At 40.6% G+C, this 25,312-nt stretch overlaps 1 protein-coding gene across 2 annotated transcripts in view; it reads left to right on the top strand.

The window, feature by feature from the left end:
• Positions 1 to 1,753: 1,753 nt before the first annotated feature.
• The window catches only part of LOC135409347 (ephrin type-B receptor 5), a 70,109-nt gene continuing 46,550 nt past the window's right edge, over positions 1,754 to 25,312 (top strand). Inside the window, exons 1-2 of one of the 2 annotated variants that reach the window (XM_064644737.1) lie at positions 1,754 to 2,062; positions 20,850 to 21,068. In XM_064644737.1, the coding sequence (XP_064500807.1) occupies positions 20,975 to 21,068 (94 nt within the window). In that variant the 5' untranslated portion in view covers positions 1,754 to 2,062; positions 20,850 to 20,974. Of the gene's footprint in view, positions 2,063 to 2,133; positions 2,540 to 20,849; positions 21,069 to 25,312 lie in introns of those variants that run through there. The other variant, XM_064644736.1, reaches the window with a different exon arrangement.

The raw sequence follows: 25,312 nt of genomic DNA, 5'->3' as shown, positions 1-25,312 counted from the left end.
CCCGACCCCAGTGCAATGGTACAGTCCCACTGCTCCTTTCTAGGGGCCAGATGCTCCTCATAGTACAAAAACGAGGAAGAAAGGAAAACATGTGCAAAAATTTACTACCCTACTGAGTAAGGACCAGATTCCAAGAGAAGCTGAATACCTGCAGTTTCTCCTGAAGAAAATTTGGTTTAGAATCAGATGGGAGAAAGGGGGGGAGGGAAGTTGGAAGGAAAGAAGTCTGTTGTAATTGGTGTCTAGAAACCCCCACAGAGAGGATTAAGAAAGAAACTATGCTGTCTGGGAAGACGTAGGTATTTGTGTTATTCTGCATATATACAGAACTGCTAGAGAAGTCTGTGCTGTATGGAAACTAGCCCTAGCTTTTTGAATGCTGAGATGTGCCACTATCTGCTGACGGTACTTCTTTTAAGCAGAACTTTATATATTTTACCATGCAGTGGGGTGTCTAATGTGCTTTGTCATTTTGTATGTGTACCAGTGTCCTATGTGGAAGGGAATCACAGTCACTTTCTATGGTATATAATGTGAAGCTCGTACCTCAAACCAAAGGAAGTCACTTTGTCAGCAGAAGCCCAAAACTCTGCTCTGTGTTATCAAGTTATTTGTGAATTGTAAGGCACTGAGTTTTGATATATTTTTCATTCAGTCCTTAATGCACACTGTGCTTACACTGTAGCTCACTGCACCCTTCCTCATTTTCTGTCACTTACCTGTGTAACTCAGTGAATGGTAGGTACATGCAGAGGCTGTTGAGGCATGCCTCATCCTCTAGCATTTCTCTGTGTTCAGCCCAGTGACATTTGCAGAATGAGAATGGAGAGATCCAGAAATATGCTTCCAGTCCTTTGTTTCTACACTGCAAGCTGAGGTTCTCCTTTGGGAGAATTCTCCTTTGGGAGAATTGGTTGATTCATCCTAATGATTGAGGTTTGTTAGTACCTAGAATCAAACAAGCACCTAGCCTCTCTGACATTTCACAGAATCACAAAATGGATAAGATTGGTGAGGTCATCACTGCCTAAGTAGGGTTATCCTAGAGCACATTGCACAGGGTTCTGTCCAGATGGTTATGGAATATCTCCAATGAGGGAGACTCTATAAACTTTCTGGGCAACCTGTTCCAGTGTGCAGTCACCCGCACAGCAAAGAAGTTCTTCCTCACATTCAGGAGGAAGTTCCTGTGCATCAGTTTCTGCTTGTTGCCTCATGTCCTATTGCTTGGCACCACCGTGAAGAGCCTGGCTCATTCCTCTTAATACCCTCTCTGCAGATACTTATAGACATTGATAAGGTCCCCTCTCTCAGACAACTCTTCTAGGTGCTAAACAGGCCCATCTTCCTCAGCCTTTCCTCTGCTGGACTCACACCAGCAGCCCCTTGTCTCTCTCTTGTTTTGAGGAGCCCAGAACTGGACAAAGCACTCCAGATGCGCCTCACTGGGGCTGAGTAGAGGGAGAGCATTTGGAGGTAGAACACAAGTAAGCACATACGCTTTAACTTGAGGCGGGGTTGCCGCGAACAGCAGGAGACGCTACATAGTAACATGAACTTCAACAGTGTCAAGACAGACTGGCCAAGGATCAGTCCTGTACGGCCAATCTGTCCCTCCTGACCTGAACCTGGCAGGGGCAGGGGCGGGGGCCGGGGCTTGGTCACAGGCTGGGGCAGGCGCAATTGCAGGAACGCTCGAGATCCCCAGAGGGCGCCCGGCCGCAACCTTGATGCTGCGGCGAGGGAAGACCCACTTGGAAAACCCCCCTCTGGAAGAGACCGGGTGGGGGAGCGGGAGGGAGCCCGAGCAGCACAGCCCGGCATCGCGGAGGGAACCCGGTGCCGCCCAGGGGCCCGCCCAGCCGAGCGGCTGCGAGGGGCGGGCGGCGGAGGGGAGGCAGCCTGAGGCGGCGGGGGACGAGGGAGCCGACGGGGCTGTGCGGGAGAGAGGATGGCGATGGCCGCGGAAGTGACAGGAGTGGCTGGAGCCGCCCCGGAGCGCGGGGTCTCGCAGCGCCCCCACCCCCTTTTGCCGTCGCTGGGCCTCTGCGAAGGAAAGCAGGTCGGGGGGGCGGAGAGAGAATGGAGGAGGGGCACGGCGAAGAGGGGAGGGAGGCAGGGGGGAGAGAAAGAGAGAGAGGGAGAGAGAGAGAGAGAGGAGCCCGGAGAAAGGGACGAGGCATATCCTGGGAAGAGAGAGGAAGAGAGACTCCTGCAGGAGGGAGATCCTGGGCGGGGAGAGGACGTTCCCGGAGAAGGGCTTGGAGAGTAGCGCAAGTATCGGGACTGCTGGCGAGCATCCGACTTGTTGAAAGGCATCGACCGAGAGCCAGAGGCTGTGCTTGGGGCCGGGGGACAAAGCGGCGGAGCTTGCGCTGGCCCGTCGGGATGGTGCAACTCGCGCGATGAAAAATGGTCTTTGTCCAACTTTTCTGATGCCGGGAGGCCGGTCGGCACGGCTCTATCGGGAAGGGCTCCTGCGAAAACTGCTCGAGTAATGCTGGGAAGTGAAAGGGGTGTTGCTGGAGTCCTGCACAAGGTACCGTGGCGGACGATCGGGCCGGCGGGGACGGGCATTGTGAGCCCGACCGGAGCGGGCCGTGGTCGCGGGTACACTCTCCTGTCTCTGCCATCCGAGGGAGGGGCAGACACAGAACAAACGAGTACTACTTCGAGAGGGATTAAAACTCCTCAGATTGTGTGGGTTTTTTTCTCCTCTTCTGGTGTATGCTGTTGAAAGGCTGCGTTACTGTGACCCTCCCCCAAGCGCACCTCTGCTGTCAGGTGCCGTCTGTGGGCACGGAGAGGACAGATGTGGGGAATCGGGTCGGCTTCTCTGCTCACGGAAATTACTATCACACGCAGACACGTTCCACAGATGCATGGTGCTTTTGGTGTGCTCCCATGCCCGTTGTTTCCCTCTCCCTCTAGCTCTCCGAAGAGCCATAAGGAATTGCTGCCTTTGAAGTCTCTGAAGTAGGGCTGGATGGATGCTGGTGTAGGTTCCCGATTCTCATGGAACGATTCGTGGAAGGTTGTGTGGCCTTGTCTGTGGGTAGGGTTGTTCAGTGCTCTTTTGGGGGACAGATGGCTGTATGAGTGCTTGTGGCAGAGAAAAACCATGTTAACCTATTTTTCAAGGAGATGATGCAAGTTACTACTACTCAAGCTAAATAAATCTGTGAATGTGGGAGGGGCTGTTGTGATGGGTAATTTTAAATTTGCCTTTTGTGGATCTACTGAGATGATTTCACTTACTCTGAAATTTCTCTTGCAATTACACTCACTCGGTTGGGAAGAAGGGTGAATATCACCTGCCTCTCCTACAAGTTCTAAAAGTCAGAGTAAAGACGTGGAAGCAAATGTCCCAAGGGTCATCCATCACTATCAGAGTACCAAGTTATGCAGTTTCATGAGGAATGAGAGTGAGAGGGCAAATGGAAACAACAAAGTCAAGCAGAGTTGCTGCCACCAGATGCATCTGATACAGAAACACATTTGCAACTTCAGTTGGGATGGAGAGAGGCTCCCTTTTTCCTTGTTATGTAGGTTCTAATCACAAACATGAAACTGGATGTGGGTGCACTTCTTGTTTAGTCACAGCTGATCCACCTGCCCTAAGACATTAATACAAGATTTATTGACTATTTTTAGTTATTTTTTTTATTCCCAGTTTGAAATAATTCCAGTGCTGAGGTTCCTTTGGGAGAAGGAAAGGAAAAGATAATCCACAATCTAATAATCCTTTTCCATTGATGTTACCCCATCTCAGTGCTGAAAGAAAATACTGTCTGTTTCTGTCTAGAAGTTCATTCCATAAATTCAACACCTTGCCACTACTTCAGTTTATTTTGCTAGTGTTTTGTCAGGCTTCAGATAACTGCATGTAATTGCATCCTTTCCTTTCCTTTCCTTTCCTGCCTTTTCCATGTATGTTGTCTTAGCCTAAATTTTTTTTTCCTGTCTTCTGAGTTCCCTCCTATTTGACTTTCTTGCACTTACACTGAGCTGCTCAGAATTGTTTACATGGCCATGTATTTTGAAAGACCATTACTGTGGGATGTTGGAGATTGTATGAACTAGGATTGTATCTCTCTGTAATTTAACCACAGAAACCCTGCAGAAGGGCATGTCTTCTTGCATTGTTCTGAGGTTCTCAGCTCTTCCAAGCTGTTATCTGTGGCAAGAACAGCTTGGGTTATAGAGACTTTTTGGAGAGGATTGGGGGAGCAATGCCTCCTGTCTTTTTTTTTTGCCCAAGGCTGTTACTCTCTTCTCCTTCCGTATTTTACTTGCGAGCTGACCAATGACACAGTGTAAATCCTTTTTTGGGGGAAGGGAGGTGGTGGCTCCAAGGAGACAGCTGCTTATTCTTCAGTACGCTCCCATAGGCTTCCAGCAGATGTGTCCGACAAGGGAGCTGATCCCTCAGTCCATTGAGAATTGTCTTCTTTATGCCTGTACAAATTCACATCCCTCTTTGTGCCCTTTGATATTGTATTTGCCATATGCAGAGAATCATGTAAGAGATAAGTATAATTTCTCACCCCTTATCTTATGTGCCTCCATTAAGATAAAATGGTTTTGTGGTCAACTCTCCTTCCCTGGATACCTGCACTCTTACAAAATTTATGCATGCTTTTCCTCTGGCTTCAGGAATGCCCCCCTTTATAGATCCACTCTCCCTAAAACCTTCTTTCCTTGTGTTTCATTCATTATCCCTCAGCAGTGCAGAGGTTATCCTAAAGTCCCTACTTTTGGAGCACATTTAAGGTTGCAAAGTTTATTTTTAATTCTCATTTCTGTGGCCACATTGCACATGTTTACTGCACACGCAAACAGTAGAATATGGAAGAAGTACCAAGTGGTGTGTATGGTCAAGTTAGAGCTTTATAGTGCGGTTTAGCCACCAAAAGAAAAGGTCAGTATCCCCCAAAAAGGGTGCTATCATGAAAATGTGTTTATTAAGAATGTTCCAGATTGGCTGTTCTTGGTCATAAACATGTAATTCTTTTTTTCCAGAAGCTAAAAGACTAATTTCTGTGAAAAGCTGATTAAAACTTTATGGGGAAACTGATGAACCTCTTATAAATATTGTAATTATTTTGTCTTTTTTTCTTAAACCTGCTTTAATATTATATTAGTGTTATATCTTACTGTTTAAAAAAATAAAAAATTATGTTTTGTTAGAGAGTTTTGTATCATCTTAAAGCAATAGAGTTAAAGCATTTCTTCCAGCTACTGACTCCACACATTCAGTGGTTTTCCAACTCTTTGCAACTTTAATAATTTAGCTTCTGTGTGTTAAGTCTTGGGCTGAGCATGACTTGGGCCAAACATCCCTCTTCTCCCCATATTTGCTCTTTTTGGCAACCATGCGGTGTCATAGACTTCTGCGGTGTGCACAAGTTTAACATTATTATTCTGTAAATAATTCTGTAGATGTTGCACAGCAACAAACTAGCTCTCTGTCTCCAGTGTTGTCTGTGTTGTGTAAACAGACCCCCAAAAGGATAAAAACTCCTTAATTACTCCTGTCATCCACAGCACTCTAACATGTGACCAGCAAATCTGAGTAAGAAAATTCCATTTCATGTTGTCACTCTTTTCACCTTTGATTTATACAAGGAGCTTCAAACTTAACAAAGAAGAACTACACTAGTACTTTGTTCTTAGAGGCATGTTGTGCTTTCAAGAAATATTCCTCTGCCACCAGGAGTAGAATTTTATTTGAAGTGTACTGTTAACATATGTTGTATTCAAAAGAAATTAAGAAGTGCATTCTTTATGGAGGTACTGACCCACTGAAGGCACTGTATTGCCTCTTAAAAAGTCACTGTGGAGCAGGCTGATGCTTCTGTCACAGAAGTCCTACTTGAAGATTGTTCTTGAGACCACTTCTGAAAAAAGCTCTTCTAGTCACTGGTTTCAATTTTTCATGCCTTCAGAGGCCCCTGTGCATTCTGCTACTCAGGCTTGCTTGTCAAGAAATTTTTTGTTCAAATGTTTCACATGCACACCCCCACTCCCATATGCACGTGTGCATGCGCATGCTCATATGTGCACACAGCAATGGGTAAAGAGGAGAAAAAAAGTGCTGTCCTGGAAAGAGAGAAGATGCTGGATACAATAAGAACACAGCCTATCCCATTTGAAAACTATAGCCTTACATATAAAGGCTGAGTCCTTAAGGTCTTGATTCACCTTAGGATGGAAATTCCCGCCAGCCCAGACCTGCATATTGAAACATATATGACTTCATTTTCAGAGAGGCTTTTTTTTTCTGTCTACTTAAGCTTGCCAAGTAAATGATTCCTCTGCTGATTCTGCAGTTTCCAAGTGCAGTTTTTTGCTCTGTGCCATGTCTCTGGAAAATATCCAGTGTGTCTAAATCATGTAATTAAACCCTAGAAGCTGGAGACTGAGGACTACTGACTCTTTGTAACATTTCTGTTTTAGCATACTGATGTTTCTCCAAGTTACTGTAAAGCTTTCAAAGCTCCCTAGATGTCCTGATCTCTCTCCCACTTACTGCAAAACACTCACATGATATGAATCTGTTTGGCCCAGCTGACCACTTCAGAGGCAGTGTGTAGGATACAGACGCCTGTGTGGAGGCCTTTAGCATCAGGCTTACCACAGGTTCTCTCAGATCCTCAGGATGTCTACAAATGGAAGCAAAGTTCCTTGGCAGAACTCTCTTATCTTCGTAACTATTCTTTAAAAAGAGAGTGGGATGTCAGAAGAGGGACAGTATTGTGGAGATTTCTGGGCAGGTTTTGAATAATTTCAATTTGGAAATTGAAATTGGACTGTTTATAAAACTGTTTGAATTTCCAAATGTTAAGTTTCACTCACAGCTAGGATCAATTTGATTCCAGTACACAGAATCTGGAATGCTTTCTGCACCAGGAAGATGTTTGAAATTATTCCTGCTTGGGTTTGAGCCAGGAAGAAGCTGCTGGAAGCACAGCTGGATTGGGATGTTTGCCTGCAGTTGTCTCCCAGATGGTCTCTTCCCTTGCTAATGTCAGTAGGCTTTCAGCTGGTGCCAGCAGCAAGAGAATGTGAATATGTACTGACATTTTCACTTTTCAGTGAGTTTGCTAATCCCGGGTGGTGCATGAGTTCTTCATAAGGGGGGTACCATACCAGCAGTTACCGCTGCCATCACTATGGTATCAGGAGTGGAAGAGTTCTGTTGAGGAATGTTCATTTTATTACGAATGCAGAGAGGATCTTAGTGGCCTTCTCCTCTTCCAGTATCTAGGCATGATAGAAATACATAAAGGAGCAGTACAAGATGATTTGAGAACAAATTCTGCTGACTTGACTATAAGTCAGTGGTCTCTTAAAATCTAGGAGAGAGATAGATTCTTGACAGAGGGAATTTTCTTAGTTTGCATGTGCCTTGGTGGTGTGTTCTGCTGGGACACGTATGTGGAGTCAGGTGCTAAAGAGTAATTAGTTTTCATTTTGAGCCTTACTGTAGCTACCTTCTTGCTCAGGGCCCCTGGCTGAGTACCAGAAACACATTTAGTGAAATAACGTAAGAGGAATGATGCATGATTTGTGCTCCTTGTTTTAGTCAAAAGTCCTCTTAACTCTGACTGGAAGAATTGTGTTGACAGTTGTGTGTTTCTCATGGATAATTTTACCAGTCTGGAATTAGAAGGGACTCTAGGTGGTCTCAGGAAGCTGCAGGTTCTTGCAAGCACTAAGCACTGACTTTGGGTAGAAGATGGAGGGCCATGAAGGGAGGGCCATCCCAGGGGAAGCCAAGAAGAAGGCTGGAGCACTTGTTCTCTGAAGACAGCCTGAGAAAGCTCAGATTGTTCAGATGGAGAAGAGAAGGCTCTGGAGAGACATTATTGTGGCCTTCCAGTACCTAAAAGAGATACAAGGGAGCTGGAGAGGGACTTTTGACCAGGATATGTAAGGCTTTAAACTGAAGGAGGATAGGTTTGGGTTAGATATTAGGAATAAATTCTTTACTCAGAGAGTGGTGAGGCACTGGAACAGCTTGCCTGGAGAAGCTGTGGATGCCCCATCCCTGGAAGTGTTTAAGGCGAGGCTGGATGGGGCTTTCAGCAACCTGGTCCAGTGGAAGGTGTCTCTGCCCATGGGAGGGGGGTTGGAACTAGATGATCTTTAAGGTCTCTTTCAACCCAAACCATTCCATGATTCTATGATTCTATGAAATCAAATTAGTAAATAAATCACTGTTAACTGAAGAGAATAACTTAAAAATTGTTTCCTGAGTAGATTCTTTTGATTATGCCTAATGAATTACCCCCAAAAGAGTGTGTGTGATGACAGAGTGTAAGGAAAGCAAATATGACTTTGGAAACAGATTAAAAATAAAAATGTTCAATTCTTTAAAATAATTACACTAAAATAAGTCTTATTCTGTCTGATAAATTAACACCTACTGGACAACCATAATTGAAATGGTTATAAAAGACTTGTTGGTTTGTTATACCTGTCTTGCTTCTCTTAGCTGGTGGTCTGTACCAGCCCACTGTGTCTAACAGCGTTATAAAGAGTTATGTGTATAGAACTCAGAGTTGGAAAGGGTAACTTGCCCTAAAAGCTCAGAAAGTTATTTTAAAATGGTGATGATTCTTTTGAAAACAGCTTAGTTCCCCACCCTCCAGATCATAGCAGGTCAGCCTGGTGTTTTCTACTGTATTTTCTTTAGTGTCTCTGAACCTGTGGTGTTGAAATTGGACAATCCCTGATGTAAATGCACATAGTCTATTTGTATTTGATTGTGTGAACTTCTCTGTCACAGTGCTGATGAGCTGGGAGCTCAGTGAAGACCAACAGAAGTGATCAGGAGACTATGTGGAATTTTTAAAATGCTATTAAAAAGAACTAATGTAATGATGACTGAAAAGGGATTGCTCTGGAGTGGTTATAGTACTTGGGAGACTATTGACAGGATCCTAGACAACACAGCTGAAGTAAAAGGGATGGTTCAAGTTGCCCAAAGTAGATAATTTCATGTTCAGTATTAGGGTATGTTTTCTTCCAGCAAAGGTCCAAGTAGATTGTAGAAAGTTATGGAAGTCCTATTGCTGATGTCATTAAAAAAAATCACTAGGAAAGCCTAAAGAAATATACAGACAAAAATCCTACAGTTGACTGGGACTGTAGGCCAGATGTTGTCTAGATAAAGATATCTACCCCACTCTTCATTTCTATTATTACAGTCTCACCAGCAAGTGGGAGAAGGAGTGTCTTCCTGACAGAAAATACATCTTGGATCTGCTGTGTTACAACCAAGACTGGTTGGTGTCCAAAGAAAGGAAGTGGTGTATTGTATTCGCTCCGTTTTAAATGTAATCCTTTGGTTTTGAGGTTGGACATGGTTGTAACAAGAACAGTGAGCCCCAGCATCCACACTGAAGTATAAATAAGCCTTTGAGACACAGAGAAGGCAGGATGAACTCTGAGATTTATGTGTTATTGCTTTCATCTCTGTCACGAAAAATAATACAAACATGCGTTAGAAAGAGATGCTATGAGCCTGAAATATCTTTCTACTATAACCTGCTTGGCCTTCCCATTTCCTCTTAAGACTATTTCTGTTCTGCTGAAGTATTAGTGGTACATAATGTTCCCATTTCCTGAGGGTGGAAACATCGAACTGGAAATGCAGGATGGAGGAGGAGGGAAGGACCTGAGAATGAAATTGGCTGCTCTTCAGGCTCTGCCAGTGGCGAGTTCAAATTTTTGGTGGGGCTCTAACCTGCTTTTGCTACACATGGGCTCCTTGTGATGCTTCACTGAACTCAGGTAATTGTTCCAAACAGTCATTCCTGTTCAGGTCATCTCTTGCTTCTTTGCAACCTCAATCTCACTTCTTTTCTTCAAGCTACCATTTCTGCTTTGTTTCTCTCTCGATTGTCTTGTAGACAAGAGCCAATTTTGGGCAACCCAATTTCGAAAACCAAAATGAGAACCTGGTCTAAGCATTGAACTAGCATGAATCATTAAATAAATATCTAGACGTTGTTGACAAAATTTAAAAGAAACTTAGTGTTGAAGACCAAGTGAGATGTTTCTGAAGTTCAACAGGACCCTTGTAGTGTCTGTTCTTGTTGCTCAGTTCAATCCTTTTAACAATGAGACCATGGTAGGATGAGGAGAAGCAACTAAGTATTATGGATTTGGAGACTGGAACTGAAGAGAGCAAAACTGAAGAAACCGTCTATTTTCTCAAAGTTTTTCCAAAATTAGTTTTAAGTCTCATAGTCCCTTTCTCTGTGTTCTTACTGTACCTTGAGAGATTGCTGCCAAGGTACCTCCCTAGTTGCTTGTTACTGCACAGTTCAGTAATGCCTCCTGCAAAAATGGTTGTAGACAGACCGCAGTTAGTGTTGGTGTACAGCTCTGGGGAGTTCTGACTGGGGCAGTGTAGGATTATTTTGTAGTGTTTCAGAGCCTGATGGGAGCAGGAGACTCAAACTAATAGTAGAACAGACAGAATTCCCGTCTAGGCAAACCGTGGTTATATAGAGATGAAAACTGTGTGGTAGAACTCTTCTCTGAGCCATTTTCTCTCTCCTTCACAGCTTCCTAGTTTTGTGCATGCATTTCCACATCAAACGTTCTAATTTATGTGTTGGAGCTAGGGCTTGTGTATTGTATAGCCTGTTGGTGCAGTTAGTAAAACGTAAGGGGATCAGCTTGACTGAAGATAGTTTTTTATTCCCACTTCCATTCAGGGAATATGTTATGTTATAGGCCTCTGTTAGGGCAACCTTATGAACTCAAAACCTGACATTTGCAATTTTGTGAGGGTGTGACTGAATGGAGGCTACCTAGTAAACAACTGCATGCAGTGGGACTGAGAAGGAGGTTTGGACAGCAAGATAAAGGCAGTTCACAAGCCAGTAAAGTGATTATGCTTCGGCACTTTTCTGCCTTGTTGTTTTACAAAGAAGCAGTCTTGCTTCTCTTAACAGGTATAAAAGCAATGATGAGAAATAATGCTACTAATTAAATAGTTCTAAAAGTAGCCTCTATCTGCAAATGCATGAAGCCAACAATTTGTGAACCAAGCTCTATGACAGCCCAAGGCTGTGAAACTGATTAAAATGGAAAAAGGTAGTTTTAATTAACCCTTAAATTATGAAGCACATTCTCTGAAAACCCAAGTTGCCTCATTGAAGCCAGAAAGGAGGTTAATAAAAAGAGCTGCACTTAAATTAAGATGCTTTAATATTATTAGTTCTTTCAGTAATCTGTTTTGAAATGATGGTTTCTCTCATGGAATGAAAGGCAATTTCAAAATGCTGGGAATTCCCATGGAAGAGGAACATTATCTTTGAACTGGCTGTCATTGCTGCCACTATCTCCCCATACACAACATAGCCTTGGATACTGTTAATGCAAAGAGATTTGCTAAATATTTCTTACTGTAAAACCCTTATGAAGGAAAAAGCAGAGAAGAGGACAGTAAGCATATTTTTACAAAAAATGAAGATTCTTTACTGCAGCTGAAGAAAATATTAATCCTTACTAAAGGACTTTGCAAATTGGTCCACAAAGAACAGTTTAAGAAAACTATTTTTGATTTGTTGGGGTTTTTTTTCCCTTCATTGTGTCTTTTAAATGTTTGTGCATAGATCTTGGTTCATATATTTCTAGACATGCCATGTAAGGCTGCATTCTTAATTTAAAATGGGAAACAGAATTAGTATAAAACACTCCTTTTCTTAGGCTTATACATATCTTAGTTTTGCAAGCCCCTCTTACTTTTCCCCTGCTCAACCCTGCAGGCCCATGATTTCTTTTCCAGCATCCTGACAGTGCCTTAAAGGCTCTTTTGCAGCTCTGTGTTTGGTTTGTCTGTGCAGATTTGCAGATGCAATAGCAGACTTGTTCAGCAAATGTCAAGGTTATTTGTCTGATTTGTGGCGTTGCTTGTCTGGCCATTGCAAACACTGTGCTTGAGTTCTTTATCACTTTCCATCCATCTGCAATCAGAACTTGGTATATAATAACTTAAATTTCACTTGAAAAAGAAGCACTATCAGCATTGCTGTGTAGATGAGAATATGATTTTAGGGACATACTCTTTACGTCACTGTCATGGTTTAACCCCAGCTGGCAACTAAGTACTGCACAGCTGCTTGCTTGCTCCCCACCCCCCAGCACGATGGGGAAGAGAATTGGAAAAAGGTAAAACCCATGGATTTAGATAAAAACGTTAAGAACCGTTTAATAATTAGAATAAAATAATAACAGTAATAATGGTGATGATGAAGAAGAGAAGGAGAGGGAGAGAGAGGCATAAAATCCAAGAAAAAGAAGTGATGTACAATACGCTCACCACCCGCTGACCAATGCCCAACCTGTCCCTGAGCAGTGATCAGTGGCTCTCAGCCAACTCTCCCCTGTTTATACACTGAACATGACGTTCCATGGTATGGAATATCCCTTTGGCCAGTTCGGATCAGCTGTCCTGGCCATGCTCCCTCCCAGTTTCTTGTGCATCTCCCCGCTGGCAGAGCATGGGAAATTGAAAAGTTCTTGATTTAGAGTAAGCTCTACTTAGCAACAACTAAAATATCTGTGTTATTAACAGTATTCTCATACTGAATCCAAAACACAGCTCTGTGCCAGCTACTAAGAAGAAATTTAACTCTATCCCAGCTGAAACCGGGACAGTCACACATTCTTTGTTTAAAAACTGTTTGTGAAAGTTTCATTTCCTTTCCCTTTTTTAATGTCAAAATAGTATGCATCTTTTTCCTTGTTGTTTTCAAACTTGTTCTGTCATAAAAGTTGAAATTTGAAGTGTTTGTTTAAACTTAGTTATTGCCAGTTATACCAGAAAAGGAAATATCATTTTTCAAAGGATTTTTACTACCACAGATTATTTTTAGCTAGAAGTTAATAATGTGGTGATCTTCAGATACTTAAGTCTAGTACCGTAATCATAAAATCCTGTGCTTAGAATGCAACATTTTACACAGTGCTTGAGAAAGGTTTGCTGCTGTGCCCTAGAGCTTGTGAATTGCGTATTTTTTTTATCTCTGAAGCCTTATGTCGTCCTTTTTTCTTTCGTACAAAGGTAAGTCATACTTGACGTTGAAAACATCATGTTTATTTCCACATAGATGAAAGTGCATTGCAAGGATCTGTGCACAGTTATACTGAGAGAAGTAAGTGCATTGCAAGGATCTGTGCACAGTTATACTGAGAGAAGTATCCTGAGAAATTAGAGTAAAATTGGTAACAGCTCAGTGAAACTCTACCCAGCAGGTACAGTTGTCATCTTCTCTTTCAATCAAAGAAGAGAAATGTGATGGACAGCTGCTAATTCTTTTCCTCCCTCTTCTTTGTGTAGTCTCCTTTATTTACTGTATGGAAATAAAAAGGGAGCGATTTCTGTATCACTCCAATTCCTGTTATTTTTTAGGAGAGTTTCTGTCAGGAAAATGATGGATGACAAACACAACAATTAGTTTCTTGACATATTTTATTCTTTAATGTTATTAATATTCTAGAGCTGGAATTTTGCTTCTAGGTGTTAATGTTAGAAACTTGAGTATAATGACCAGTGTTTCTTTGAAAAGTACACAACTCTCTATATAAATTGTCAATGAAGTGAAATCTTGTGAGTTGGGAAGAGATTTTATTCAGGAACTTAGTTGTACTTAATATACATATAATTTAAGTACCTAATAGATGGAAGGAAGATTCTGTATCTTTAATTTGAATATTTTTTCTAATTGCTATAATTTCAGGAGATCAGTGTCCATCTTTGTTGGGCATAGCAGAAACATAATGTGAAGTCATTGAGAGAGTCTATGGAAACACAGGGCAGCTGTGAATGAATTTTGGTTAGGAAGAAAGACTAGAGTCACAAGCAATGCTGCGAGCCTACTCCAGCCAAGTATGTGTTGTGGCAGAGAAATGAGATTTGAGGGAAAGCATGGTAGTTATCTAAAGAAATGCAAATGTGGCCACCTGTGTGAGTTGGAAGGCAGCACGGAGGCTCAGAATCTCCCCAGATACCTTTAGGCTGCACCTAGGGAGTCATCTGGAGGGAGCTGTTCAGCTGTCCATAGCTCCCTTTTTTTAATTAGTGCAGGTCTTAGTTACCTACTGAATATGATTCAGCTCAGTCCACTGACTGTAGAGGTCATTTGAGTGATTATGCTTCTAATTTGGGCTCCCTATTTGAGCCTCAAGGGTTTAATAAAAATTCATGAAAAGAAGTGTCTCTTACTTCCCTTTAAGAGGGAACTTTCCCTATGGAAGTTCTTAATTTGGATCCCACTAGGAAATGTATAATCAGAGCATGGAAGATCAGCTTCAAGCCTCCTGGTGTTTCCATGGTAAACAAGGAAATAAATGCTTTTCTTTGGAGAATATTCAAAATTACCCTTTGGATTGTCATTGTAAACTTAAGAAATCCCAAAAGACACAACTCTATTTAGATAATCTGTAGGAAGCAAATGATCAAGCCAGCTAGAGGAAATATTTTATGAAGTACACTGTTGAAGAAGAATTTCTTTAAGCTTGGTTATATATTTCACCTTGAGCCTTTCTCTCAAAATTACGTTAATAAACTGAACAGACCATAAAAAATCCACAAGGCTTTGTTACCAATTCTACTTTCCTCTCAGATATTTTTAAAGTATTTTGCAGTAATTAAAAATAATCTCAAATAGTAACATAAAATAAAAGGATATACAGCAACTATCAAGATGATTTATTTATTTAATTGAACATTTCTCTGTGCTGCTATATATGTCCCAGTGATAGATTTTTTGAAGAAAACACATTAACTTCATAATATTAAATCCCAGAGCAATAAATTATGTGTTGCTCTCTCCCCATTCATTTCCTGTTTGGGCTGTAGAAAGATTTCTGTGAATAGCAGTTATTGTAATTATTGTCTAAGGAAGAAGGTAGGCAGTATTATGTAATGCTCAAAGTGTTGGACAGGCATTGAATGACAGCTTTTCACAACAGCATTGTGAGATTTAGCCTCCTGAGATGTGTGACCATAGCTGCAAGGGTATCTCAGTGGCAAAGGAGCAATTATAGTGGGAGAACACTGGGGGCAATAAAGGAGGGGGGAAAACCTCTTCCTTGATGTATAACACTGTCGTGGTTCCCTATTTATCATGAATGAGAAGTATTAATTCCACTTTCTATACACAGATTCAATGTGATGAATCTGTGTGCAGCACAAATCAATTGGAATAGTAGTTTATTGACTCTCCCAGATGTTGTGCTCATTTATCTTCTTAATGCTTCTTACTCAGAGATAATATTAAGCTAATATGAGTCACAATGGAAAGTGCGCAAGAGGAGGGAAGACTGTGCTTGCAAAGGTACAGCATTTTCTCTGCCCCGAAGTATTTTTGAGGTGCATTGTATGAAGAAGTATGACAAATATGGGGGAAATATGTGGAATCAAATGTCGCAGAGGGAAGTTGTACCCATATAATGATTTCTACTGTGAGATAAGCTTAGAGGAGTCAGTTAACAATGAATGAGGAAGAAGCATTGTTCAGTGGGAGGAAACAAGATGATTTGGAAAAGATCTTGGGACAGTTAAGAAGAATTGAAAGCTTAAAAAAAATTGGCATTGTTACTACTTCAACTTCTATTAGTAGAACAATTTTAAATACATAAAAATACTTTGTTGCATGAGGATATATATATTTCCGAATCTGTTGCAAGTTCAAAACAGGGATTGGATAATTTCCTAAAGAGATACTAATGGGCATGTATTGAGGGATATTTTCTAGTAACCCTTGTTTTATATTTGTGAATACTGGAGAAATAGTAGGGGGAGTGGATCACGTAGAGGCCAGGCTTGCAAGCCATCTCCATGTAGCTCTTCCTGGCACTGGTGGCACAGAGAAAACTTGGGTTAGGTGGACATTGGTCTGCTTCATTGTTAGCTTGTTTTTTGAAATGTAGTTTGCACTAAAGCGTGCAGAATTTTTATTCGCTTGACTGCACATTCAAAAACACAAGTGTTCTTCCAATAAGGAAGGCTGTCAGGAACTCTTGATTAAGAACTGACAATTTTTACATTGTGTTGACATGTCCATTGTTTCCATTTGCCTCCATGCCTCCTGGGAATAAAGTATTTGAACCAATATTAGAGTTGGGATTTTTACAAAGTAGTTCAGGATGGAGCATCCTCTCTGCAGTGGATCGATCTTCTATCAGCTTTTAAGAAACAGAATATTTGAACTGCCCGTAGGTCTTCTGTAGAGATTAGGGCTATGGTACTGATAGTTCTTCTTGATGCCTCTGGTTTGCTCTAATTTCACAAAACTCAAAGAAACAGCTACATTTCATTAATGGAGAAGAAGAATCTGTCAGGCCCTTGTATTTTCTCAAGAGGCTTGTGCAGTGCCTGAACAATCCAAGCTTTTTTCTTAATCCTAAAGGTATGCCTGAATTCCTCTTGCAGAAGCCAGACCAGGTGCATGGTTCAGATGCATGTTTAATGCTATTTGATGTCAGGTTCTGCACGGGGTATCTGTCAGAGGGGAATAGGGTCAATGTGCATTACTTTCTCATCTGTGACTACATATTGTCTGCATACTAAGCTAGAACATGCTTCAGTGAAGGTGTCTCTAAGGATTTATGGATAGAATCAAAAGGATTAGAAAACAAGGTGTTTTCTTTAAAGCTTAGGTCCAGCAGAACAGAATTAACACAGTTTATATAGTTGTGACTGTCCTTGATCAGTCTCAGAGTGCCATGCAAGCCCAGAAGAAAAAAAAATCTGTCCATTTTAAGGAGACCCATCTTAGGTTTGTCACGTGTATGACCACCTCCGTCGAGACTCAAGACACGTACCATTGGGGTACTCTAAAATAAATGACTACACAAACCTAGAAGCAAATTCGATACCTTTCTAATAAAAGTACATGTACTGATATAAGAGACTTTTGAATTAACGCTGACCTGTTTAAGCAACACTGGTGCCCATGGCTCTTCAGGTGCTTGAACTTTGAGGGAACCCTTTATTTGCATAAGGAAACTGCCTCAGAGATACTGACTGCGTTAAATACTTTGCCAGAGTTTCGATATAGCATGGGCACACAGCAGCCCCCTTTGTGAGAGAAATCCCACAAGCTCAGAACTGTAATAATATCAATTGGTTTATTACATATGGGAGCACTATTGCTATCTGTTTGTAGCACTGAGCATCATTTGCCTGGAGATTGTACTAAAGTGTTCCCACTTCAAGACTGAGTTCAGAAAAAGTGAGAAATTACAGCATAGGTTCTGTCTGGCAAGAAGAAACAGACCTTAAACAATGCCAGTTAAGCCAGGCATATTATGTTTCACATTCGAGGCTTTCCAGCTGAAATCATTTGTGTTTGCCGTTTTGGGTATAAGAAGCTTTGAGATGCTAGGCAAGAGCTGTTGAAATAAACAATGGAATAGAGCAAGGGAGATTCTGACTGTATATAAGGGAGAAAAAAATCCCCCATGAAAAAAATAATAACAAGAAAAATTCAGTTTAGTGCTGGTACAGATGCCTAAAGAGACTGAGGAATCTCCATCCTTGGCAATGTTCAAAACTCATCTTGACAAGCTTCCCAAAGAACTCTTCTTCTCTCTGGTTGTTCCACTAAGAAACCGATATTCTTGAAAATACTGATAATGATTGTATTCATCTCTCTTATTGGGATCTTGAACATAAATTTTGGTAATCGAGGTACAGTGGCACAGAGATAGTGCCGAAGTAGACAGCCATGATAGCACTGGTGAATAATGTAAGCAGATAACCTGGAGACTTCCATCTTCCATCTCTTGGAGCTTGGTACTAAAGCAAAAGTGACTCGTTTTTTCTGACTGCTTGGGATCTTCACAGTTTTATAGAGCTGAATCATTAAAAGACATTGGGATCCTCAGGAGCTGTGATGCTTTTCAGATGTTTTAGGATTTTCAGGACTTCCAAGGAGATTGAGATAATTCCACTACCTAAGGAAATATATGCCTAAAAGTGGTTTAGAATCCTTTATGGAAGAGTTAGCATAAGAGGATTGACAGATGGTACGTGACCAGCAAGTTCATGTAGTTGGAAGAGAGAGAGGATGAGAAGGGGTATTTAAGGAAGTTTTTTTAAGAATCCTGTTGTGACAAGCTGTATTACTTTGCAGTTGGATTTGGGGGAGAATGGGGAATAGTGGATTCCATAGCAAGAAGAAGTAATCTCTCTGAAAGCAGTTTTGGAAAAAGTAAATAGCTGAGAAGGCCATGAAAAGGTGCTTGTGTGGACAAGAGAAGAGGGTGGTTTAAAAGTTGAGATGGTTTGAGGTTTCTGTTTACGTAGTTTGGTGTAGGGAAGAAATAGTAGGAGAACTGAAGAATGAAAGATGAGCGTCTTTGGGTGTAGTCAGATTCTATACACATCAAGTGCTAGGGGGAAGGGCAGGGCAGTGGTTAGCAATTTAGGGGCTTGGTACTCTTTAATTCAGAGAGGCTAGTGCTTCCCTCCTACTCTCCCTTAAATGCTTCCATAATGTTGTCTCTCTCCTTCGTTGTGGAGTAAGCATTTTTCATTGAGGTGTGGAAGAGGCAGAATAAAATAAATAAAAAAAAAAAAAAGGAAAGAAAAAAAAAAGGCAAACTCACCTATTTTTAACTACTAAATCATAACCAGCTTTTTCATTTAGCTACAATTTATTTCAGGGAAAAATAAATTCCAGTCTAATCCGGACAATGGCTGTATGATTCCTCATGAAGAGCCACGTAACTTTGCTGGGATACAGAGTTGACCAGAGTAACCCAAACAGATGTTGTAAGAGAGAGATGCAGGTCAGGAGGGAAGCAGAAAAATCGGTTTCCTTGAAGCCAGAAATTGTGTCTGTTTTTGTGTACAAGGGATTTTTTTTTAGTTATATCTGTGGTAATTTCAATACTTTTGCCTGAAATTCAGCAGCCAGAGCATATTTGGGTTCTGTCTTCTGCTCTGCCACTCATTATTTATGTGACATGAGAAAATCTGGGTTGTGAGCCGTCTTCAAACCTTCTGTAAATGAATGCAGTCCCACTGACTGAAATCAAGGTTGTGTTCAGTTTATTTGACCTCTGTTTCTGCATTTATTTGCCTTCAAAGTGAACGTTTAAAAGTCCCCATCTCTCAGGATTTTACTGGCCTAATAAAAAAGCTTTTAGATATTATAATGTTACAGATTGACTGGCAGTACAAATGGTGAGTATTTATGTCTCCATATAGAATAGTCATGCAGGCTTGGTTCTGGTGTACCCAGTCTTGATTTTTTGTGGCTCAGGCAACAGTCTTCAGCCCTGTTCCAGGAGAACACTGCTATGTGCTTGGATAGTTCTTTCTGTAAAGAAGTGCCTTCTGATCATTCAGCCTGAAATTTTCTCCTTTTTACAGTTACATGCAGTGGTGTTTTTCTTCTGTGATACATCGTGGTGCATGCATTAACTAATATGCAGTACCTGTATATTATACTATCTTCATTATTCCTCTGTTATACTTAAGTGATTTTATTTTTCTCTTTTATTATAAGTCATGAATCAAACGTTTTGCTTCCTGCTGAGGTTTCTTTAGTTTCCTTACATTTTAGTAATGCCCAGAGTTCAACTGTATTTGGTGTTCTAGGTTCTTATTGGAGGCTGTGTAAGAGAGAACTATTCCATCCTGTTCAGTAATTTCTCCCCTTCTCCAGGAAAGCAAATCAAATTGCACTCTGCTGCCTTTTTGCATGCTCCCCAGGCTGCTTTTTCCTCTGCTAATGCCAAACTTGCTCAAATCCCACATTGCAAGGTTTTCAGATAATTGCACTGAGGCTGCCCCTTTTAATTACAACTCTTCCCTCTGCTGTTTCAGCCAAGTTATTGAGCCATTTCTCTATATTGCCTGAGACATTTTTCTTTCTCCTTAGCTACGCTTCACTGTCTCACTGAAGACATTGAAATATTTTCAATGCTCTGCGCAAAGAGCACCTGAAGAAACAAAACATACTGGCTTTTTGCATGCAACCTACATATTATTGTGATATTTCTCTGGTGGGCTGAGAATTGGTCAGATGGAGCCAAAATTACCTTACTTAGCAAAATTATTGTGCTGGATTGATCTCATGCAATGCTAGATTAGGCCACATGCTGCTCCTTTTCTGAGATAAGCCTGCGTGTCAGATTCATAATGGTGGTGGTAGAGTTTTGTTTCCATTTTTTTCCCACTTAAGATGGTAAACTTGGACTTTTTCTGCTTTTTCTGGCTGTAACAGTCTCCCTGTTTGACCTTAAATATCACAATGTTCGCTTCCTCATGTACAACATATCAGTGGGAAAAATACTGTCCAGCTTCAGTAATGTGCAGTCGTATGCTTAAAGGGACAAATACCTACATCTGATACACAGTTACAAGTGTGTCAGCCATGCGGATTTGTGTTGGCAAAAACTCTCCTGTCATAGCTACTGCCCTGCAGAGTCCTGAAAAGGCAAAATGAGACAGAATTTGAAAAACATGCAGGGGAAATGGAATGCACGCCTTCTAAGATACATTGCTGGAGATGTGAAGGGTCAGAACTTAAGCAGGAGCACAGCCTATACTGTGGTACAGATTAACACTGATGTGGGAACCCACTCTCACTGATGCCGTGAATGTCTCAAAATCTGTACGGGCAGTGTGCAGAACACCTGCGACTGACTGTAGTCTTGAGGGCCGGGTTCATGGTAAATGCTGAGTCTGTGCTACTCTGTTTCACTTGTATCTTGGAAGTATTAAGTGATAGAGTGGATGTATAAAAACTGTCAGTTTTGTATTATTGTGGCCTGATTTCTGTTTCCATCTTCTGTTTTTCCTTAAACAGTATTTCTGTGTGAAGGCCTCTGTGCTTTGATTTGGGAAGATATTAAAACACTCCAAGAAATCTCTGACCGTTTCAAGGGAGTGGTGTGTGTTTGTTAAAGATGGTGGTATTCACAGAGAATCTTCATGGATTCTAATGGTGACATCAGTGCAAGAAGAGTGGCGGGAATGGGTTGGATCTGGATGGTCTGCTGCTTTCATCTAGTCACCTCACTAGAAGGTAAGAACAGGTGCTATATATTGCAACAACTTAATGAAGTTTTCTGTAGAGATTAAAAAAAAGAATAAATAAGAAAAGTGTGCTCTCCAGTATACTTATCCTAGTGCAGATGAGCATTGAGGACATGTCTTTCTGTTTGATGGTTGATGACTATCTCTTGAGATGTAAAAGTTTTAGTATTGTTTCTAGTGGGAGAGGCAAACCCTCTTATGAAAGACCATTAATGAACATCACTATTGGCTGTCTCAGAAATGACGGCTTCAAAGAATAATTTTTTTTCTCAGGAAATAAGCTCCTTGTTTATGCTTTGCATATATTTGATTCTTGTGTTCCTGTTCTTGCACTGTGTTTGTTTTGTGAAACAATCTCTGAATGTTTAAGCTGTTCTAGAAGGCAGCATACAGTGGGCTGAAATCAAGTCTTTTTCTCGCATTTAAACAACTTGCCTCAAATAATAGATATGGAGAGAATGCTTTACATTAATAAGAAAAGGCAGTTCACATTCAGCCAGTAGAGGAGAGGAGGGAGAGAGCAGTGAAGGCAGTGTAGGGAAAAGGTGGGCAGAAAAGGAAGGCCAAGAAAACGCTAGAAGAAAGAATAGATGGTAGGAGGGAGGGCGATGAGAGCAGGAGGTAAGATGAGAGCTGTGGAAGAGACTTAGAGAAGGGCAGAGGTATTGTAAACAGTCCTCTTGTTTGTTCCAAGAAATATCCTTGCAGCTACATGTGCTCAATGAACTGTACTGCTTTGTGATGAATGTTCATCTCTTGCATTTCTAAAAGCCTCTGAAAAAGGAGAGGAGGAATCAAAGGAAGACAAGGAAAGACCTAGAGGATAGGAAAAGAGAATAGTGTGAGGTCTAATAAAAAGAGGAAAGCTTGTTAAAGCATCCCTTCTCTTAATAGGAGGGGAGTGGAGTGGGGGAGGAGTTTAGAGACAAAATAATTGATGTAAGATTACAATACAAATTCTTAAATCTCTGAAATTCTGTTAATTACTGATTTTAAAATTATCTTACAAAGTACTGTGTAATTCCTTGTATAACTGGTAAAGGAACTGAGATAGAAAACGGGGAGAAAATGTTAATTCTCTCTGCAAATATGAAGCAACTCAGTGATGCCTGTAGGAACTGACATTTTTTGAATTCTGTACTCACTCCTGTAAGTTTGTAGAGATAAGAGAGTTGAGAAAGCACCATGTGATACAGCTTCACAGATCACATAGTTGAATTGCTTGGATTGAAATACGACAGTAAAATTTAAAATTTTGCCTATGGAGATGAAGTAGTAAAGATTCCCATAAGCTGATTTTTAACTCTCAATTCAGAGTCAGGGGAGTCAGCACCTTCATTGTGACCGTGCTGCATGGTCCTAGGTTTGCACTCCAAAGCTGATTTGCATCTCAGAGGTAAGTATTTTTGTTGTGGTCAAAAGTCATACAAAAATTATGCAGTAGGGGAGGAAAGTCTGATGATAACTATGTAGAAAGCTTTGCTTTAGTACTGGATTGTCCATAAGGAAGAAAAAAAGCCCATGGCTGATTTGTTGACTCATTATTATATAGAGTAGAAACCTGAACTTCAGGTTTCAGATTTTGGTTGAAAAATATAGGGAATATCCAGTGTGGTCTTTAGTTTTTGTAATGTTTGTTAGAAGTTTTAGATGGTGTCTAAAATATGTCTCACCTCTAACTGAAGAAAATTGAGTGGGAAAATCAGTCAAGGCAATTTTTCTTCCAAGTGTTTCTCAGGCATTTGAGTTAGATTTCACAGTCCGAATGTAAATCACTTTTTTTCCTCAAACTAAGCTTTGTTTGAAATTTTATAAACCTTGCTATAAATAATTAAGAAAAGAAGGAGAAGCTGTAGAGAGGGGAAGAGAAGTAGTCAAAGCATTCAAGCCATCTTTATATGCAGTATGAAAAGAGCAAATACTTTTTATGCAGAATACTTTTGATAAATGGAAGGCAGCATGCTTTTACAGGACCTAGTTGAAGTTCAGACTCCTTCATGACTCAGAAGTAAAGAAATTCTTGTAAGCAACTGAAGATATTTTTGTTGTTGTTGTTGGTTTTAATGCATAAAAAGGAATCATTAGGCTGAATTTATTTGATACAGCCCTAGTATTTGGACACACTGATTTCAACAGGAATGAGCATGTCTGTGCAAAGTTTTCCAGACATGATTTTCACAGTAGAAAAAAAACCTGCATGGGAAACATGAAGGAAAACTGCTTTGCAAACAGAAGACATTTGTAAACTTGTTATTTTAGCTTTATAAAATGAAACAAGATTGCATGAAAGTTTTCATTAAGATTACATTTCCCAATGTTTATGGCTCTGCAAAAGTTTTTGAGGATTTAGTTTGGAGAGCATAATTTTTGAGCTACATGCTGGGTGAAGTAATGTATTTTTCCCTTTTCTCAAAGACACTTACACAGAAATTTTATTTCTTTGAAAATCTATATATGTATGTAATTACAATTTATCACTTAACATTTAAGTTAACATTTTAGGTTAACTTTTCTGATTGTAAAAGTTAGTGAAGCACAGAATTTAAGAATGCCTGATAGGCTGCAGTCAAGACAGGTGAGAGCTAGTGATAACTTGCTAATGAAATAGCTCTTACTAGGGCGCTGAGATGAATTTTATGTGGAATATTGGTTTTGCTTTGAATGAGTTATAAATGTTTACAGCTATAAACACAAGCAGAGTTCATTTTGCAGAACTCATTAAATATGTTCCAAAGGAATGATGTGTTCTGCATGTAAGTGACTGCATTTATTTTACAAGCTCTCCAGCCTGCAGAATGGCTGGACAACTTTTCTAACTATCTTCCAGAAGTGCAAGATAGAGAGAGAAAAATTATTCTGCCTTGGTAGAACCTCTTTGCATTGAAAGTGTCTCCTTGGCAAAAGGGAACATGAAAGAAAAAGTTAGTGAGGTCAGACATTCTTATTTCATTTTTTCCCCTGTCTTTTCTATTAACTGGTTGTCATCTTGGGCTGTTGAAAATAATGTATTGATTGCTTAAATTGGCTTGCCTTTGAAGTGGAGGAAAACTATACTTTCCTCGAAAGGAATTTTCAGAGAAAAAAATACATTTGTCTTTTGTTTTATTGTATACAGTTTAGTATATACAAAAAAGGGTTTAAATTAGTGTTAATTTACTTTGGCTACTTGTGATTCACATGAGTTATTAAAATCCTAGCAAACGTTTTCTTCCAAGTTCTTTCCTGGCACTCACCTGCGTGCCAAAATCTTTGCTGCATGCTTGGAAAGCCCAGGGCTTTCCCAGAGGAATATCCTGTTGTAGACATGCAGAAGGTGAAGGAGACTTGATTGGATGTGCAGCTTGTTTGTAAGCGGGAAACAGACAGGGGGTTATCCTTTTGGTCGGTCTCAGCAGCTGTGTTTGATTTGTTTTCTTCCAGAGTAGATTCCTGTGTGTTCCCTGTGCTAGGACATCCACATTCCCAGGCATGTACTATAGTCCTGTGATGAATCTATTCCCAAACTGCAGGCTAGCCCTTGCTGCTCAGAGGCCAGTAGGACAGTAGAGACTATTCATGCTGCAACTAACACTGTTTATATTCAAAGCTAATTAAACCTTCAAGGAGAAAGAATAGCATTCTTGTAGTGTAGGGTATCTGGGACTTAAAATATATGCTTCAGTGAAACTTTGGAAGACATAAACTCACTTTTTAATGTCTATGCAAAAAAGTAAGCTGGAAAACATAGATAAACACCAGAAGTCACACTGTCATCAGAAGTAGCCAGTTTGATGGCAGTGGCAGTTGGATCCAATTTCTAGACTCAGTAGTGGGTGTTTGCAGAATGAACATCTTAAGCTGCAGAAGAATACACATTATATTTTATCACTAGAAAAGTTGTAGATAGTAATTTAATTTGATTTCATATGCAAAGGTGAAACTTTTTTTTTTTAAATTTCCCGATGTCTGCGTTTTCTGACATCAGTAGATGAAGTAGCACAACATGCTAGTCCTGGCAGTTTCCTTAGAGCTTTATCAAAGAAAAGGGCAGGTAAAGAGAAAAATACACAGTCATTCATAAAGCTTAAAATCTGTGTTACAAAAAGCTGTGTATTTCCATATCCTAGACCATTTGGCTGTGATTTCTCTCTTTCACAGATGGCACATAACTCCTGGTTGGGGTGTGAGAATTCCTTCTTTCAGATGACAACTTTGATGTTCTGATAGTATCAGCATTTTGCTCTGACACAGCAA

This window comes from Pseudopipra pipra, chromosome 2 (assembly GCF_036250125.1).
Source record: "Pseudopipra pipra isolate bDixPip1 chromosome 2, bDixPip1.hap1, whole genome shotgun sequence".
Lineage (NCBI taxonomy): Eukaryota > Metazoa > Chordata > Aves > Passeriformes > Pipridae > Pseudopipra > Pseudopipra pipra.
Note: the sequence above shows the minus strand (reverse complement) of the source record. Positions and strands in the feature narration are given on the sequence as shown.